Source organism: Oryctolagus cuniculus, chromosome 18, assembly GCF_051225735.1.
Source record: "Oryctolagus cuniculus isolate XC-2025 breed Fujian yellow rabbit chromosome 18, ASM5122573v1, whole genome shotgun sequence".
Lineage (NCBI taxonomy): Eukaryota > Metazoa > Chordata > Mammalia > Lagomorpha > Leporidae > Oryctolagus > Oryctolagus cuniculus.
In genome coordinates this window covers 3,710,469-3,725,770 of record NC_142884.1, presented here as the reverse complement: position 1 = coordinate 3,725,770, position 15,302 = coordinate 3,710,469, and the positions used below count along the sequence as shown (strand labels likewise).

General features: G+C 68.0%; 2 protein-coding genes across 6 annotated transcripts; both read right to left on the bottom strand.

Annotated features, from left to right (window-relative positions):
- Positions 1 to 1,060: 1,060 nt before the first annotated feature.
- Positions 1,061 to 5,590, bottom strand: DNAAF3 (dynein axonemal assembly factor 3). Of its 4 annotated transcripts, XM_070063646.2 has the most exons (12): positions 5,502 to 5,590; positions 5,319 to 5,407; positions 4,910 to 5,052; positions 4,479 to 4,572; positions 3,450 to 3,607; positions 3,120 to 3,302; positions 2,876 to 3,001; positions 2,670 to 2,792; positions 2,468 to 2,582; positions 2,163 to 2,268; positions 1,996 to 2,070; positions 1,061 to 1,916 (listed from the first exon to the last, which is right to left on the bottom strand). In XM_070063646.2, exons 2-12 carry the CDS (start codon positions 5,401 to 5,403, stop codon positions 1,283 to 1,285), a joined length of 1,842 nt encoding a protein of 613 aa, XP_069919747.2. In that variant the 5' UTR covers positions 5,404 to 5,407; positions 5,502 to 5,590; the 3' UTR covers positions 1,061 to 1,282. The 4 variants fall into 4 exon arrangements, with proteins under 4 accessions (XP_069919747.2, XP_089175780.1, XP_089175781.1 ...); XM_089319654.1 differs by lacking the exons at positions 5,319 to 5,407; positions 5,502 to 5,590 and having other exon boundaries at positions 4,910 to 5,203; XM_089319655.1 differs by lacking the exons at positions 2,163 to 2,268; positions 5,319 to 5,407; positions 5,502 to 5,590 and having other exon boundaries at positions 4,910 to 5,203.
- A 3,532-nt stretch (positions 5,591 to 9,122) lies between these two features.
- SYT5 (synaptotagmin 5) lies at positions 9,123 to 15,138 on the bottom strand. Of its 2 annotated transcripts, none has more exons than XM_070063642.2 (9): positions 14,321 to 15,138; positions 13,415 to 13,544; positions 12,864 to 13,036; positions 11,659 to 11,778; positions 11,149 to 11,316; positions 10,550 to 10,717; positions 10,254 to 10,371; positions 10,047 to 10,180; positions 9,123 to 9,458 (listed from the first exon to the last, which is right to left on the bottom strand). In XM_070063642.2, exons 2-9 carry the CDS (start codon positions 13,491 to 13,493, stop codon positions 9,258 to 9,260), a joined length of 1,161 nt encoding a protein of 386 aa, XP_069919743.1. In that variant the 5' UTR covers positions 13,494 to 13,544; positions 14,321 to 15,138; the 3' UTR covers positions 9,123 to 9,257. The 2 variants fall into 2 exon arrangements, with proteins under 2 accessions (XP_069919743.1, XP_069919744.1); XM_070063643.2 differs by having other exon boundaries at positions 14,422 to 15,138.
- Positions 15,139 to 15,302: the final 164 nt, after the last annotated feature.

Here is a 15,302-nt window from a genome sequence, read left to right as displayed (position 1 = left end):
CAGGGCCAGCGCCACCCAGGGACAGAAACTGGACCCCTCTGCTCGGCCCCCCAGACCTCCATCTCACCCAGGCCCCAACCCTCCTCCCTCAGACTCACAGAGCCCAGGCCCAGCCCTCCTCCCTCAGACTCACAAAGAGCCCAGGCCCCAGCCCTCCTCCCTCAGACTCACAGATCCCAGGCCCCAGACCCCCTCCCTCAGACTCACAGAGCCCAGGCCCCAGCCCTCCTCCCTCAGACTCACAGAGCCCAGGCCCCAGATCCTCCTCCCTCAGACTCACAGAGCCCAGGCCCCAGACCCTCCTCCCTCAGACTCACAGAGCCCAGGCCCCAGCCCTCCTCCCTCAGACTCACAGAGCCCAGGCCCCAGACCCTCCTCCCTCAGACTCACAGAGCCCAGGCCCCAGCCCCCCTCCCTCAGACTCACAGAGCCCAGGCCCATCCCTCCTCCCTCAGACTCACAGAGCCCAGGCCCAGCCCTCCTCCCTCAGACTCAAGAGAGCCCAGTCCCATCCCTCCTCCCTCAGACTCACAAAGAGCCCAGGCCCCAGCCCTCCTCCCTCAGACTCACAGAGCCCAGGCCCATCCCTCCTCCCTCAGACTCACAGAGCCCAGGCCCCAGCCCTCCTCCCTCAGACTCATAGAGCCCAGGCCCCAGATCCTCCTCCCTCAGACTCACAGAGCCCAGGCCCCAGACCCTCCTCCCTCAGACTCACAGAGCCCAGGCCCCAACCCGCCTCCCTCAGACTCACAGAGCCCAGGCCCATCTCTCCTCCCTCAGACTCACAGAGCCCAGGCCCCAGACCCTCCTCCCTCAGACTCACAGAGCCCAGGCCCCAACCCGCCTCCCTCAGACTCACAGAGCCCAGGCCCATCTCTCCTCCCTCAGACTCACAAAGAGCCCAGGCCCCAGCCCTCCTCCCTCGGACTCACAGAGCCCAGGCCCCAGCCCTCCTCCCTCGGACTCACAGAGCCCAGGCCCCAGCCCCTCCTCCCTCTGACCCCTAACCCAGCCCCATCCCAGACCCCGACCCCAGGACACAGGGACACAGGACGCGGCGTGCCAAGTACTGGACTCTTTATTCTCATCATGTGGGTGCCAGCGGGCCCGCCCGAGCCCGCCCCACCCCTGCGAGGAGGTGGCCGGCGCCAGCTGGGGGCTCCGAGGTGGAACCTGCAATCCCAGAGAACATTCCAGAACGCCAGGGGCGCACATGAGAATCCCAGACAGGGAACTCGAAATTCCTGCGGGGAGGCTGCTGAGGGTAAAACCAAGAGCTGGACTACGCGGTGACTAATTCCGGGGCAGACCCCTCCAGTCGGAGTTGGGGTACACTGCCGCGGGGGGCTGCCTCAGGCGGCGCCGGAGCTTCCGGGGCCTCGGAGCGCGGCGGGGAGGTCTCTGGGGGCGTGGCCAGGTGCTCAGGGGATGGGCGATCTGCCTCAGGAGGTGGAGCCTGGCCTTCAGGGGGCGTGACCAGGTCCTCAATGGGCAGGCTCTCTGCCTTAGGAGGCAGAGCCAGGGCTCCATGGGGCGGGGCCTGGCCTTCCGGAGGCGGGGCCAGGTCATCATGGGGCAGGCTCTCTGCCTCTGGAGGCGGGGCCGGGCATTCTGGGGGCAGGGCCAGGTGCTCAAGGGGCGGGCTCTCTGCCTTGGGAGGTGGAGCCTGGACTTCAGGGGAAGTGACCAGGTCCTCAGTGGGCAGGCTCTCCGCCTCAGGAGGCGGGGTCGGGGCTCCGGGGGGCGTGGCCAGGTGCTCCGAGGGCGGGGCCCCGGACTCCCGGGGCTTGCAGAAGCGCGCGAAGGTGTCCGAGGGGCCGGCCTGGCACTGGGCTGTGAATCCCGCCGCCAGGGCCTGCTGGCCAACGCGGGAGCAGAACCCCTGCAGCTGCTGCTGCCGCAGGTCCACCAGGTACCTGGGGGCGACAGGGACGCGTCAGGGGTCCCCAGCCCAGACCCCCCCCCCCCAGCCCGCTGCCTCTGCCGGCGGCTCACCGGGCCAGTTCCACAACCAGGCTGCCTCCGGGAGCCACGCAGGCGCCCAGCTCGGGGCTGAGCTGCTGGACCATCCTGCAGAGGGGCGGGGAGAGGCTGCGGTGGACTGGATGCGGCCCGGAGCGGACAAGGCCGGGCCCCGGGGCTGGGGGCGGCGCCCCTCTTACCCGCAGGCCACGTAGAGCAGCTGGAAGCGGCCTCTGTAGCAGCCTTTGCGGTGCAGGGCCTGGGCAGAGCCCAAGGGCAGGAAGTGGACGGAGAAGCGTGGGGGGGCTACAGGTGACGACAGGGGGTCAGCCCCGGGGTGGGGGCGTGCCCAGCAGGAGCCAGGGCCCGGCGCCGCCCTCCCAGGCCCCTGCAGGCAGGACCGCGGGAATCATTTAGGAAAGGAGCAGCCATCGAGGAGGAGGGGTCCCGGGTGCGGGCACTGCTGACCGAGCCCGGACACCGGCCGCTGGCGCCCCCGGCTCACCTGCGGGCGGCCGCAGGGGGCTTCGCTCCTGGCCCTCGGCGGCTCTCGGGCGCCCCCAGGCGGCCATCTCCCGTAACAGCTCCGTCACGTTGTGCTGCGTGATCTCGCCCGCGGTCTGTGTGCGGGACAGCGCGGCGCTTAGGGCACCCGGACTTACCGCAGCCGGATTCCGGGGCCGGGGTTTGGGGCTCCCGCCGCATACCTTGACCGGCTGTCCATTGCTGGTCCGCAGGAGCTCCTTGTCGTCGGCTTCGATGCCAAAGCCCACGAAGGGCCCCGTGGCGATGTCCCCCCAGTACCCGCGCGCCACCACGCGCTCCCCGCGCTGCAAAGGCAGGGAGGGGAGAGCCAGGTGACGCGGTGTTGGGCGCCCTGATTCCCGGGTCGGGGCAGGCAGTGGGCGCTCACGTGGAGCAGGAGTTGGCCGGACGCCAGGGTTCGGTTGGGCACTCTGTAGGCGCTGGAGTCTCGGAGCTCAAAGGCCACCCCGGTGTCCCGCCAGCGTCGGAACTCCTGCGTGTGGATGACCTGGGCCTGGCGTCGGGGAAGGCGAGGAGGGAGGTCTGGGAGATGCTGGAGTAGCCCCCCCCCCCCCCCCCCCCGCCTCGCAGCCTCCGCCCTCTACCCCGGGGTCGCCGCCCCGACCCCTTACCCCGCGGTCGTGCAGCTTCATGCGCAGGTCCCAGTCACTGACCCCGTGCCGCGCGTCGTAGCGGGAGCCCAGGTAGTGGCGCAGCCGCGAGTCCCAGAGCCGCCTCACGGGGAAGGCCTGGGGCCCCTTCTCTCGGCCCGCCCAGAAGCGGAACACGGCCTCCAGCATGTCTCGCTCGCGGAACTGCGCGGCCAGGGTCGAGAGGGGGCTCGGGGAGGGTCCCCGCGGGAGCCACCCCTCCCCCAGGCCAGGGGCTTGGGAAGCCAGGGTTCAGACTCCCGAATCCCCGCGGGCTCCAGGCGGGGAGATGGGCGGAGGCCGGCCCCGCACCTTGAGGGCGCCCAGGGAGAGCCACGGCAGCTGCTCCGCCAGGAGGTGGGGCTCCGGCACCAGGTGCGCCAGGCGCTGGGCCTGGGTGCGCACAAAGGCGGCCACCGAGGGGCGCAGCAGTGTGTTCCCCCACACCTCCAGGAAGGTCTCGCTCTTCTCTGGGTGGTGGGGAGGAATGGGGACGTTATTCTTGGCCAGGAGCTTAAGGAGCCATCCCGTGCCTCGCCCATCCTGGGGTGAGCGGGTGACAGCCCAGGGCTCCTGACTCCACCTCCCCAACCCACCCCCACATCACCACAATCTCCTGTCTAGATTCCCCTGCCTTCAAAAATAAAAAGGTGGGGGCCAGCGCTGTGGCACAGTGGGTAAAGCCGCTGCCTGCAGTGCCGGCATCCTGCATGGACTCCGGTTCGAGTCCCGGCTGCTCCACTTCCCATCCAGCTCTCTGCTGTGGCCTGGGAAAGCAGTGGAAGATGGCCCAAGTCCTTGGGCCCACGTGGGAGACCTGGAAGAAGCTCCTGGCTTCAGATTGGCACAGCTCTGGCCATTTCGGCCATTTGGAGAGTGAACCAGTGGAGGGAAGACCTCTCTGTCTACACTGACTCCCGTGGGGAGGCTCTGCGACCCCCGCCCCTCAGCGTGGCAATGGCTCCCGGGGAGAGTGGACTCTGGTCTGGGACCACGCGGCAAAGCCAAGCGGGCATCTGAACACAGCCTGAGTCAGGGCTGCTCCGGGCGCTGAGCGGGGGTCGCCAGCAGGAAAGGACCACTGCCCGCCCACGCTGGGCACCCCCTCCCCGCGGGGACCCTGCTGACCCCGCGGAGGACTTTGGGGCCACAGCTTCCCGCATTTCTCTGTGGCTGGGGTGGGGGGCGGGGTAGCTATTTCGAGCTCCCATTTTACAAGTGGGAAAAGCCAGGCTGTGTATTTGCTAACGATGAGACAGACGACCATGGCCGAGGGCTATTTTTAGCCACTGACAGGCCAGGATTCTTGGGGGGGGGGTGCTCTGGGGCCTGGCGACTGACCTTGCAGCCCCATCTTCTCGGGTTCCTCCAGGGCCAGGCTGAAGAGCAGCATGTGCCGGGCCACTGCCTCCAGGTTGTTCTCCAGCACATAGAACTGCAGGGGGCACGGAGGTGGGCGCGGGACGCCACTCTTCCCGGGGGAGGGACCCCAGGGCCCCTTCCTCCACGCACTCGCCTCTGCACCCCAGAACCCGCCTCCTCACCTCAAGTCAGATCTCGTCCTTGGACTCCCGGGACTCCAAGTCCCACCCCAGCCCCAGGTTTCACCAGGGCGCCGGACCCAGCCTTTGCCTCCTTGGACCCAGAATTCCTTTTTTTTTTTTTTTTTTTTTTTTTTGATCCCAATCCCCTCTCCTTCCCTCGAGGACTCTGGAAGCTGGCCTCTCATCTTCCTAGCCCTCCTCTACCACCAACCCAGAGCCCCGGCTCACATTCAGTCTCCTGGGAGGCCAGAGGGCGGCCCGCGCCAAAGTCCGAAGCAGGTGCCGCCCGTCCACAGAGCCCAGCAGCAGCACATCTAGGTCAGGGCTGCTGGGCTCAGTGTCCGCCTGCAAGCTGGGGTCCACACGAGGAGCTGGAAGAACGACAGCGGGTTGGGGCTGGTGGCCCTCGGAGTGTCCCCTGCAAAGCCCCCTAGAACATTGACTACAAATCCCAGAAGGCTTCGCGCCCAGGGCCCAGCTTTCAAAGGGAGTTATGTCTCTAAGCATGCTGGGACTCGTAGTCCTCAGCTCCCGCCGACGGAGGCGCCTCGGGCAACGTGAGCGCGCCCCCTGGCGTCGACGCGGAGAGTACAAGTCCTACAGGACAGGTGAAGGGAACCTGGGGCGGGGGACTCACGCTCGGCCTGCAGGTCCAGCGCCGGGGACAGGCCCCACCAGGACACCGAGCCAAAGCCCACGCCGGAGCCCGCCACTGTGGTCATCGTCCTGCGAGGCAGACACCCACGCTCACATCTCGCCCCTGCGCCCCCACGTGACCCCTCCCGCACCTTTCCTTCCAAATATCCCGAGACGCCCGTACCTCCCTGCTAGGTGCTGCGCGGCCGCCCAGCGCCCTCCGCAACCGCCGCCCCGGGCGTCCCGGGGCTTTTCGAACAATCGACCAATGACAGCACGAGAGATTGCCTTGCTGCGATCAACTGACCAATGAGCGTGAGGGGGCCCGCCCCTCTAGGAACTTTGGGCCAATGGATGCGCTGGGGGGCGGGAAAACGTTGGACGCGGTTGTCATGACAACGGCGGGGCGCCCAGGCTGCGCGGTGCCCTAGGCTGCAGACCCGGCACCTGTCGGTCGGTTCCCGCCGCGCGCAGGCGCCGTTGGAGTTAAGCTCCCTGAACACAGGCCCGGGAAGGCGAACCGGGCTCGAAGCAGCGCTCGCCGGCTCCTGCATTTCTCGGGCCAGTGCACCTGAAGGGAGGAAACGCTATCTCCTTTTCGCTTTCTTCTTTGAAGGCCAGTGCATTTTTTAATAATATTTATCCATTCATTTTGTTTTTTTATTTATTTATTTGAAAGTCAGAGTTACACAGAGAGAGGAGAGGCAGGGAGAGAGAGGTCTTCCATCCGCTGGTTCACTCCCCAGATGGCTGCAATGGCCTGGGCTGGGCCAGACCGAAGCCAGGAGCCAGGAGCTTCTCTCTGGCCACCTGCACGGGTGCAGGGCCAGCACCTGGCTGTCCTCCGCTGCCTTCCCAGGCGCGTTAAGCTGAGAGCTGGATCGCAAGTGGAGCCGGTGCTCAGGCGGGATGCTGGCGCCCCAGCACCGACCCCTGATTTTCATTTTAAAAAATACCACATCCTCCACTTGTTGCGCCGGTACTCCGGGTTCTAGCCCCATTTGGGGCACCAGAATCTCTCCCAGTTGCCCAACTTCCAGTCCAGCTCTCTGCTATGGCCCGGGAAGGCAGTGGAGGATGGCCCAAGTGCTTGGGCCCTGCACCCACATGGGAGACCAGGAAGAAGCACCTAGCTCCTGGCTTCGGATCGGTGCAGCGCCGGCCCTGGTGGCCATTTGGGGGTGAACCAACGGAAGGAAGACCTTTCTCTCTGTCTCTCTCTCACTGTCTAACTCTGCCTGTCAAAAAAAAAAAAAAATCAGAGTATCCTGGTTACTGAGTCTGGGGCTGTGGTCCAGGGCTGGGGACCACGTGTGACGGAGCAGGAGGCGGCAGCTCCGCCCCAGGCATGCAGCGGCTTGGAGACAGCTGGACACCAGCCCTGGGGCGTGAGAGGAACGCTCAGGCCCGCGGCCAGCGGCTCCTGGTCGGCTCGGGGGGCCTCACGCTGTCCCCTGCCCGCTCCCCAACCTCCGAGCTCTGCTCCACGCGTGCCCAGCCCGCGGCATGGCCACAGCCGCCTGCCCTGGCTACACGCAGAGAACGAGGCCGGGCACTCAGCAAGAAGTTGCCGCTGGCATTGCAGCCAGGGCTGGGGGGCCCTGCATGTGTGAGCGGGGTTCCACCCCCCCCAGCCGCAAGCCAAAGCGCTTAACCCGCTGGGGAATTTTTCTTGGCAAAATGCGCAAAGGGAAAAAAAAAAGCGCCCACTAGCAATGACTAAAACAAACGGCCCTCACATTTTGGGTTAAATGGGTACCAACCATTCAGTCCTCCAGTGTTGCGGTAGGATCGTTCCTGAGAGGAGGAGCGTGGTGGGGGCGAGAGGTGTGGAGTCACCACACAGACCCCGGGAGTCGGGTGAAAGTGGACCAGAGACAAGCAGCCTGCAGACTCATTTATTTCAGTTGGTACAGCAGCTTATATAGCCAAGGCAGCCAATCCGGTCAAGGGGCGGTCTATGCCCTAACCAATCACAGCCTGTTGCCAGGCAGTTTCTGTTGCCAGTGGCCATCTTGGCATGGCCTTCTCATTCCACCACAGGTAACAACCACATTCAGTCCTCCAGGGGCCCCGGGAAGCTGCTTCTTAATAAATCCAGACAGTGAAATATGGGCAACACCTGTGACCCAGCCTCCCTGCCTGTGACCTGGCGTCCCCGCCCTGCAAGAACACCCAGGCCCCGCCCCCACCACGAGTGACTGACAGGTGGTACAGTCACAGAGCTGTGCACCCAGCCCAGCTGTCTCGTTCCAGAACCTTCTCTCACCCCAAAAGGAGACCCTGGATCTCCTGCACACCCTCCCAGCCCCACCCACGGACCCAGTCACCTCCACCAGGTGTGGACGGGTCAGTCCTGGACTCACTCCACGGGGGGGTCTGTCAGCTGGCATCTCGCCCAGGCTGATGTTTCCCAAGTTCCCCCTGCTGCAGCCTGACTCAACAGTCCATCCCTTTTCATGGCTGTGTAATGTTCCCAGCGCCCCCTCCCCTAACTGCATCTCAAACACCGCCCACACCTCCCCCCCACCGCCCCCATTCTCTCAGCCCCAGTGCCACCCAGCCTGCACCATTTGTAGTGGCTGAGGTGTGTGTGTGTGTGTGTGTGTGTGATTTATTGTATTTATTTGAAAGCCAGAGATGGGGGGGGGGGAGGTCGGCCTTCCATGTGCTCATTCACTTGGCCAAAACGGCCACAACGGCTGGCACAGGGCCAGGCCAAAGCCAGGCACCAGGAGCTTCAGCCGGGTCTCCCAGGCAGGTGCAGGGCCCCAGCCCCAGGCCTCAGGTCAGGCAGGAGTGCAGCGGGAATGGAACCGGCGTGGCAGGTGGTGTCCTGACCCACTGCGCCCACGCCGGCCCCATGGCCATGGCTTTACCGATCTGCTCCGGTGTCACCGTGTGAGCCACAACAGGTGGGCCCCTGGCCTCCGAGACAGACTGCGGGGCCCTGGGCGGCCGCGTTCCCCAGCCGGTAGTAACCACCACGTTTATGGGCTGCCGAGGCTTGTCGGCAGTAGGAGCAGCAGCGTGGTAACAGTGCTGGCTTCACAGAGACCGGTCCCCACACCCTAACTGCGCAGCTGACCTCATGTCCCTTTCCCACTGGCTACCAGGCACTCTGCTCCTGTCCTTAGCACAAGAGGGCACCTTGGTCTCCTTGTTCACTGACCGGCTGCTCTAAGTCCCCAACTCCCGGATCTTTCTGCACCCCAGATCCTGCCCGGCCCCAGACGTCTCCCTACAAACAGACCAGGAGGGGCATTTGGTGAGAGCAGGAGGAGGTGGGGGGGGGGGGACTGCTGGTCTCCTGGGACCTGGAGGTGGCCCTCGGTGCTCTCCGTGGGCGGAGCCAGCCAGGTGGGGCACAGCCCCCAGCGGGGGATGGAAGCGGGCGCAGAGGGGCCCAGGAGGGAGGGAGGTGGGGGGGGGACTGCTGGACTGTGGGCCTGGAGGTGGCCCTCGGTGCTCCCCGTGGGCGGAGCCGGTCAGGTGGGGCCCAGTCTCCAGGTAGACCTGCTCAGCAGCCCAGGGGTGGGGGGTGGGGTGGGATGGAAGGGGGCGCAGAGGGCGCCTGGGGGAGGAGGAGGGTGACCATAGCCTGCGGGTGTCATGGGCGGGGGACAGGGCTCCTGCACCAGCAAGGCCGCCCCCATGGCCCCTCGTGGCACACGCGTTCGGGCGTTCTCTCCACGGGACCAGCCAGGCTCAGGTCTGAGTGGCCAGTGAAGAAGTGGGGGAGCGGTGTGGGGGGGTGGCGAGCCCCTCCCCGTCCCTGCCCCCCGCCAAGGAGCACGCCCGGGGCCACCAGAACTGCGGAGCCTTTATTTGTCCTCAGGGGTGGGGGTCAGCGGCGCACACTGCCTGCGCCTCCCCGGGCCGAGTACCCTGGCCGGAGGGGTGGGGGGAGGCGAGGGGCGCCGGCGAAGGGTGCAGAGGCTCAGGGCGCAGGCGGCTGCCGCGCGCGGTCGGGGGGCCGCAGGGAGTGCCACTGGGCCACGGGCCGCCGCGGGTTGGCCAGCATGTCCGCCCAGTGCCGCAGGCCCGCGCCGCCCGCGGCCGCGCCCACCGCCACCCGCCCGATGGCCTCGTTCCTGCCCAGCTTGTCGTAGTCCAGCACGGTCAGCTCCACCTGCGCGTTCTGCGGGGCGAGGGAGGCGGAGAGGAGGCTGAGGGGCGGGCGCCCTCTCCCCCGCAGCGCGGGCTGCGCCGAGGCCGGCGTGGGCCCCGAGCCTGGCCCGAGGGGTGGGGCCGAGGGGCGCGGCGCCGGGACTGAGGGGCGTGGCTCCTGGCCTGGCCAGGCTGAGTGGCGGGGTGTCGTGGTCTGGGGGCGGGGCGTCTTGGCCTGGCCGGGCTGGGGGCGGGGCATCATGGCCTGGGGGCGGGGCTGAGGGGCGGGGCTCCCGGCCAGGTCTGGCAGGGGGGTGTGGGCCCCGAGCCTGGCCCGAGGGGTGGGGCCGAGGGGCGCGGCGCCGGGACTGAGGGGCGGGGCTCCTGGCCTGGCCAGGCTGAGTGGCGGGGTGTCGCGGTCTGGGGGCGGGGCGTCTTGGCCTGGCCGGGCTGGGGGGCGGGGCATCATGGCCTGGGGGCGGGGCCGAGGGGCGGGGCGTCCCGGCCCGGCCCGGCTGGGGCGCGGGTCGTGCTGCTCGGCCTAGGGGAGAGGCAGCGCTTGAGCACCTTGGGCGAGCAGGGGGCGGGACTTGCGGGGCGGGGCGGGGCCTGGGCGCACCTGCACCTGGTCACAGGGCACCTCGAAGCTGAAGGCCTCGTTGTAGTAGGGACTCAGCGTGTTCTTCTTGATGGTCGTCTTCTTCTTCCGCACCTTCCTACCGCCCAACAGCAGGTGGACCTTGACGTACGGATCTGGGGGCGGGAGAATGCGTGCCGGGACCGGACCGGAGCCGGCCCGGCGCCCCGAGCCCGCGACCCCGCGCACCTGACAGCCCTGCCACGTCCATCTTCTTCAGGTTCTTGGCCTCCAAGACGACGACGGTGAGCTTCCCGGCCGTGGGGACGTAGCGGAGCGAGAAGCAGATGTCCCCGAGTCTCTCCGGCTACGAGGCAAGGCACCCTCGCCAGAGCCCCGGCTGTGCCACATCGCCACTCCGTGGAACGCACGGCCCGGGGCTGAGCGCCCGCAGGTGCCGCCCAGCGGGGCGACGTCAATGCGCCCCGCCCCCCATCGGGACGCAGGCGCGAGGGCCTGCCCTCTGATTGCCCGCGCACGCTCACCTCTTCCCGGGGAGCCGCCTGCAGCTCCTGCCAGGCCTGCACCGGCCGCCCCAAGTCCACGGAGCTCATGGGGACCCGCACCTCTCCGATGGCGTCATTGCGGGAAAACCGGTCGAAGTCGTACACGGCCATGACCAGCACCCTGCCCCCCAGCTCCACGTAGGGCACCTGGGCGCGGCGGGCACGGAGGGACACGAGGTGGAGCGGCCAGTGGGGGAGAGAGCAGGAGGGGTGCAGCACGGGGGGGAGGGGTGGTGGACAGCGTCGCTGGGGCGGTGCAGGGCCCAGGGGACAGCTGGCGGGTCCCAGGGGGCAGCTGGGGCGGGTCCCAGGGGACAGCTGGCGGGTCCAGGGGACAGCTAGGGGGCCCAGGGGACAGCTGGGGGGCCCAGGGGGCAGCTGGGGCGGGGCCCAGGGGACAGCTGGCGGGTCCAGGGGACAGCTGGGGCGGGGCCCAGGGGACAGCTGGGGGGGCCAAGGGACAGCTGGGGGGCCCAGGGGACCACAGTGCCCCAAGGGGCCAGCCGAGCAGCTGCCCAGGGCCAGGGCCAGGACTGCCTCCCTGGAAAGCGGTCGGGGCGCTGAGGGCAGGGGCTCACCTTGAAGGCAAAGGTCTCCCCGAAGTGTGGGCTCAGCGCCTGCCGGTGCACCTTGGTCTCGTGCCGCCGGCGCTTGTCTGGCAGCAGGTAGACCCGCACGTAGGGGTCGGAGGAGCCGCCCAGGTCCAGGGCTGCCAGGCCTTCCGCTTGCAGGATGCCCACGAGCAGCTGCAGGGGCACTCGCCTCAGCCTCCCTCCAGAACCAGTCCCGAGGAGGGCCCGGGACCCCGAGGCCCCTCAAGCACCCCCTGGCCTGGGGGACCCCGAGGCCCCTCAAGCACCCCTGCCTGGGGGACCCCGAGACACACCCCAGCACCCCCGGGCCCGGGGACCCCGAGACACACCCCAGCACCCCAGGGCCCGGGGACCCCGAGACACACCCCAGCACCCCCGGGCCTGGGGGACCCCGAGACACACCCCAGCAACCCCGGGCCCGGGGCCCCCGAGACACACCCCAGCACCCCAGGGCCCGGGGCCCCGGGCCCCTCAGCACCCCTCCCCCACCCGCACCTGGCCGCTCTGGAAGTCGTAGTCCAGCGAGTACTGCAGCCGGCCCAGATTACGTTTCTCTGCCGCCTGCTGCCCGGGACAGGGCGGCGCTGGCTCCAGCTCCTCCACCTCCGGCTGCACCTTAGGGAGCCGGGGGCAAGGGCAGGTGGTGAGTGGTACCCTCCGGACCCAGGGAGGCCACACCTGAGCCCTTGGCAGGGTTTGGCAGGACCCAGAGGCGGTAGGTTTGTCAGTGTTTGATTAGTGATGTCTGCCATGGGCGGGGAATGGACAGGCGGATTCACATGGTGTCTATACCAGGGCCAGGAAGGATGAAGATTTTATTTCCCACCATCATGGATGTACTGGGGGGCCGGGGGGTGTCTCCCAAGTGCCACACTGGCTGGTGGTCTTGCCACAGCAAAACCAGTGATGGGGCAGCAAGCTCCTTAACCCAGGCCAGTGGTCATCAAAATTCACCGAGCACCGGAATTCCCGGGGTCGCTGCAGGGGCCTGGGGCGAGCGCGACAGCTGGAGGCACCCGAGCTGATTCTGACCTCCTGGGCTTTGCCCGTCACTGGTTTAAGGGCTGGACCCCTGGACTCTAAGGACAGCCCTCAGCAGTAATAATTCCAACAGCAGAGAGGAAAAAGTTCCAGCCGGGACGCGGGGTCCCACGGCCCGGAAATGGCCTCTCTGGGTTGGAAGCCCGGACTCCCCAGCTCGGGAGTTCCAGATCCTTCGTTCCAGGGCCTCCTCCCAGCCCTGTCTTCTGGTCCTCGCAGGCTGCTACCCCCGCTCCCAACCTGCCCTCCCCACCCATTTCACAGGGTTCGCGGACCCGCCCCTCTCCCAGAGCTCTCGCTGCCCTAGCGCTGAGCTCCATCCGTGCTTGGCCCCAGCCCTTCCCAAACCTCCTGGGAACCTGGGTGCCGCGCCTCCAGGAGGCCCCTCCCTCAGCCAGCTGGGCCTCGGGGCTCCCCGTGGGTCTCTGCACCGAAGCCACCCACGCCGGGGGCCCGGTCCGACACACATCCATCTCCCTGAACGGTGGCTGTGTCCGTGCCGGGCTCCCCCACCACGCTGGACAGCCCCTGTGACCAGCGGCTGGGCCCAACGCAGCTCTAGGTCCCCAGAGTCGAGTGGGGGCCAGACACAGGAGAGGGGGGCCTGGACGGGGCTGGGGCTACTGGGGAGACGGAGAGGGCGGGGCCCGGGGCCACACCTTGTCTATGTAACTGCGGCCCAGCTCCCTCACTTCCTGGAAGTGGACCTGGGCGTGGGCCTGGCTCTTCTTGCCCATCCGCCTCCGACAGCGCTTCCGGTAGAGGCAGAAACAGCAGCCGGAGAGGAGGAGGCCCGAGACCAGCACGACGGCGGCCAGGGCCCAGGGCGGCACTGCAGAGGGGCGAGAGCGCGCAGCGTGGAGGTGCCGACAGGCAGCCTGGCCGGCCACCCGTCCAGCCGCTCCCACGTCACCGCGTCCCTGGGCGCCCAAGCGCTTGGGCGCACGAACCCAGGCTCACAACCCCGGATTTGCTCGCCTGTTGATCTCACTCTCCTGATTTTGCTCATCTCTGGTGCTTTTAGACGCCCCCCGCCCCCGCCCCTGGTCCCGTTTCCCATCCACCAGCCCAGCCCCACCCCCCACCCGCTCCGTGCCACTTCACCCAGACTCCAGTCCAGGATACCGACCCTAAATCCCAGCCTGGTTTTCCCGCCCGCCGGCCTCAGCACAGCCTCCGAGTCCCGCCCTGGCCCCCAGCTGTTGCTCACCTGGGCCGTGGCTCAGGCGGCTGGAATCCGGGGGCGCGTCGGGCGCTGGAGGCCCCCGCGTTGGGGGCTCCGGGAACATGGCTGCGGGGTCCTACGGCCCTGGCTGCAGAGGCACCCAAGCGCCCCAGCCCTCCCACGCCCACCGCAGGCATCCTTTGAGTGCTCCGAGCAACAAAGAACTACAATTCCCAGCAGGCCGCTGGGCGAGCGGCCGCACAGAAGACGGCCAGCCGCCGCAGGGCATGCTGGGAGTTGTAGTCTTGGCCTCCTCGCGGCGTGGGGCGGGCCCTTCGTGAAGGGGATTCACGCTCTAGCTCCATCCCACAGGAGCACCCCCACCCTACCCGCCCCCCCGGGCACCCCCAGGCGTCTCTCTGACTTCCGCTCCTTCCTTGCCCCTCCCCAGGACCCACACTGGAGGTGGGCGAAGGCGAACAGGGAAGGGGGGGGGGTCCAGACCAGCGTTGCCAGAGCAACCGCCGGCTGCGCCCGGGCGGGGCGGGAGCAGGGCTGGTTGCCGGGCAACGCCCTGTTGCCAGGACGACGGGGCGGGCTGACGCACGGACCTGCAGACGGGTGGGGCGGGCTCGCTGCAGCCGGGAGGGCGCCTGGGACCCCCGCCCAGCGAGAATGGGGAAGGGGCGGCCCGAGGCCCGAACCCCGCCGCGGACTCTGCCTTCGCTGAGGGACCGGAGCTCCCTCCCTCCCGCGCTCCGGCTGGGGAGGAGGGGCTGCCCACCGCCTTGGCAGCGTGCGGGACCCTCGCGCGCTCCCCCAGCTCTGTCTCCATGCCTGTCCCCGCGCCCGCCTCCGGCCTCTCCACAAACGGGCGCCCCCTCCCCATCCGGCCGGCCTCCACGCGCCTCCCCCGCCCGCGGCCCCCTCTGGACCCCCGCGTCTGCACACCTGCCCGGGCTTCCGGTCAGCCCCCACGTCCTCCGTCGGCCACCCCGTGCCTCGAGGGTGGCAACGAGGACGGGGCTCAGGGAGGTCCCAGCGGCTCCTACCTGCTCGGCGGCCGGACAGGACCCTGCCGCGACGCGGAGGCCCCGCCCGCACGGACCCCGCCCCCGCACGTGGGCGGCGGCGCTGTCCCGGGTGCTGATCGCGGGGCCGGGCGCGGCCGGCGGGGCCGGGCTGTGTCTGTGTGACTGTGAGAGACTGAGGCTGTGCGAGGCACTGTGTGCCTGTGCGTGTGCGGCTGGCCGTGTGTCATCGGGAGTGCGCCATGTGTGCGTGTGCTGTCTGCATGTGTGTGCTTGTGCGTGCGTGTGCTGTGTCTGTGCGGCTGGCCGTGTGTCATCGGGAGTGCGCCATGTGTGCGTGTGTGTTCTCATGTGATTGGGACTGAGGCGTGTGTGTGCTGTCTGCCTGTGTGTGGTTGTGACTGTGTGACACGGGGAGCACGCTCATGTGCAACTATGTGATTGTGTGTGTTCATGGATGGGTTCATGTGTGGCTGTGTGGGATTACATGTGTTCATGTGTGTGCTGCATATTGTGGTTGTGTGTGGCCACGTGTGGTTGTGTTCACATGTAGTTGTGCGTGATTGCATGTGTTCCTGTGTGGTTGTGTGTTCCTGTGTGAGTGTGTGAGTGAGTGCGTGGTTGAGTGTGTGTGCATGTGTGGCTGTGACTGGCTGCGAGTGTGCCCGTGTGAGCGTGTGCTGTGTATGTGAGTTAGTGAGGATCGCCCATCTCAGTATTCTGCCCTGTGCCCGCTGAGAGCCCTGCCTGCCCTGGTGCCACCCCCGCCCCGCCCCACCACCCCAGCGCCTCCTGGCGCCTGCCAATGTTTGCCCTGTGCCCCTGCCCCAGCAGTGAGCCAACCACTGCACCACGCACCCGGTACAACCCAGACCTGGGCGCCGGCCTTCCCCAGGGACTCG

Coding starts and splice junctions, on each gene's coding strand:
- SYT5 (XM_070063642.2), bottom strand. CDS start 13,493: ATGTTCCCGGAGCCCCCAACGCGGGGGCCTCCAGCGCCCGACGCGCCC. Junction 13,037..13,414: donor CCGCCTGAGCCACGGCCCAG/GTGAGCAACAGC, acceptor GCCCCTCTGCAG/TGCCGCCCTGGGCCCTGGCC. Junction 10,718..11,148: donor GGGAGACCTTTGCCTTCAAG/GTGAGCCCCTGC, acceptor CGCCGCGCCCAG/GTGCCCTACGTGGAGCTGGG.
- DNAAF3 (XM_089319654.1), bottom strand. CDS start 5,188: ATGCTTAGAGACATAACTCCCTTTGAAAGCTGGGCCCTGGGCGCGAAG. Junction 3,303..3,449: donor TCTCCCTGGGCGCCCTCAAG/GTGCGGGGCCGG, acceptor CTGGCCGCGCAG/TTCCGCGAGCGAGACATGCT. Junction 2,793..2,875: donor CCGGCCAACTCCTGCTCCAC/GTGAGCGCCCAC, acceptor CTGCCTTTGCAG/CGCGGGGAGCGCGTGGTGGC.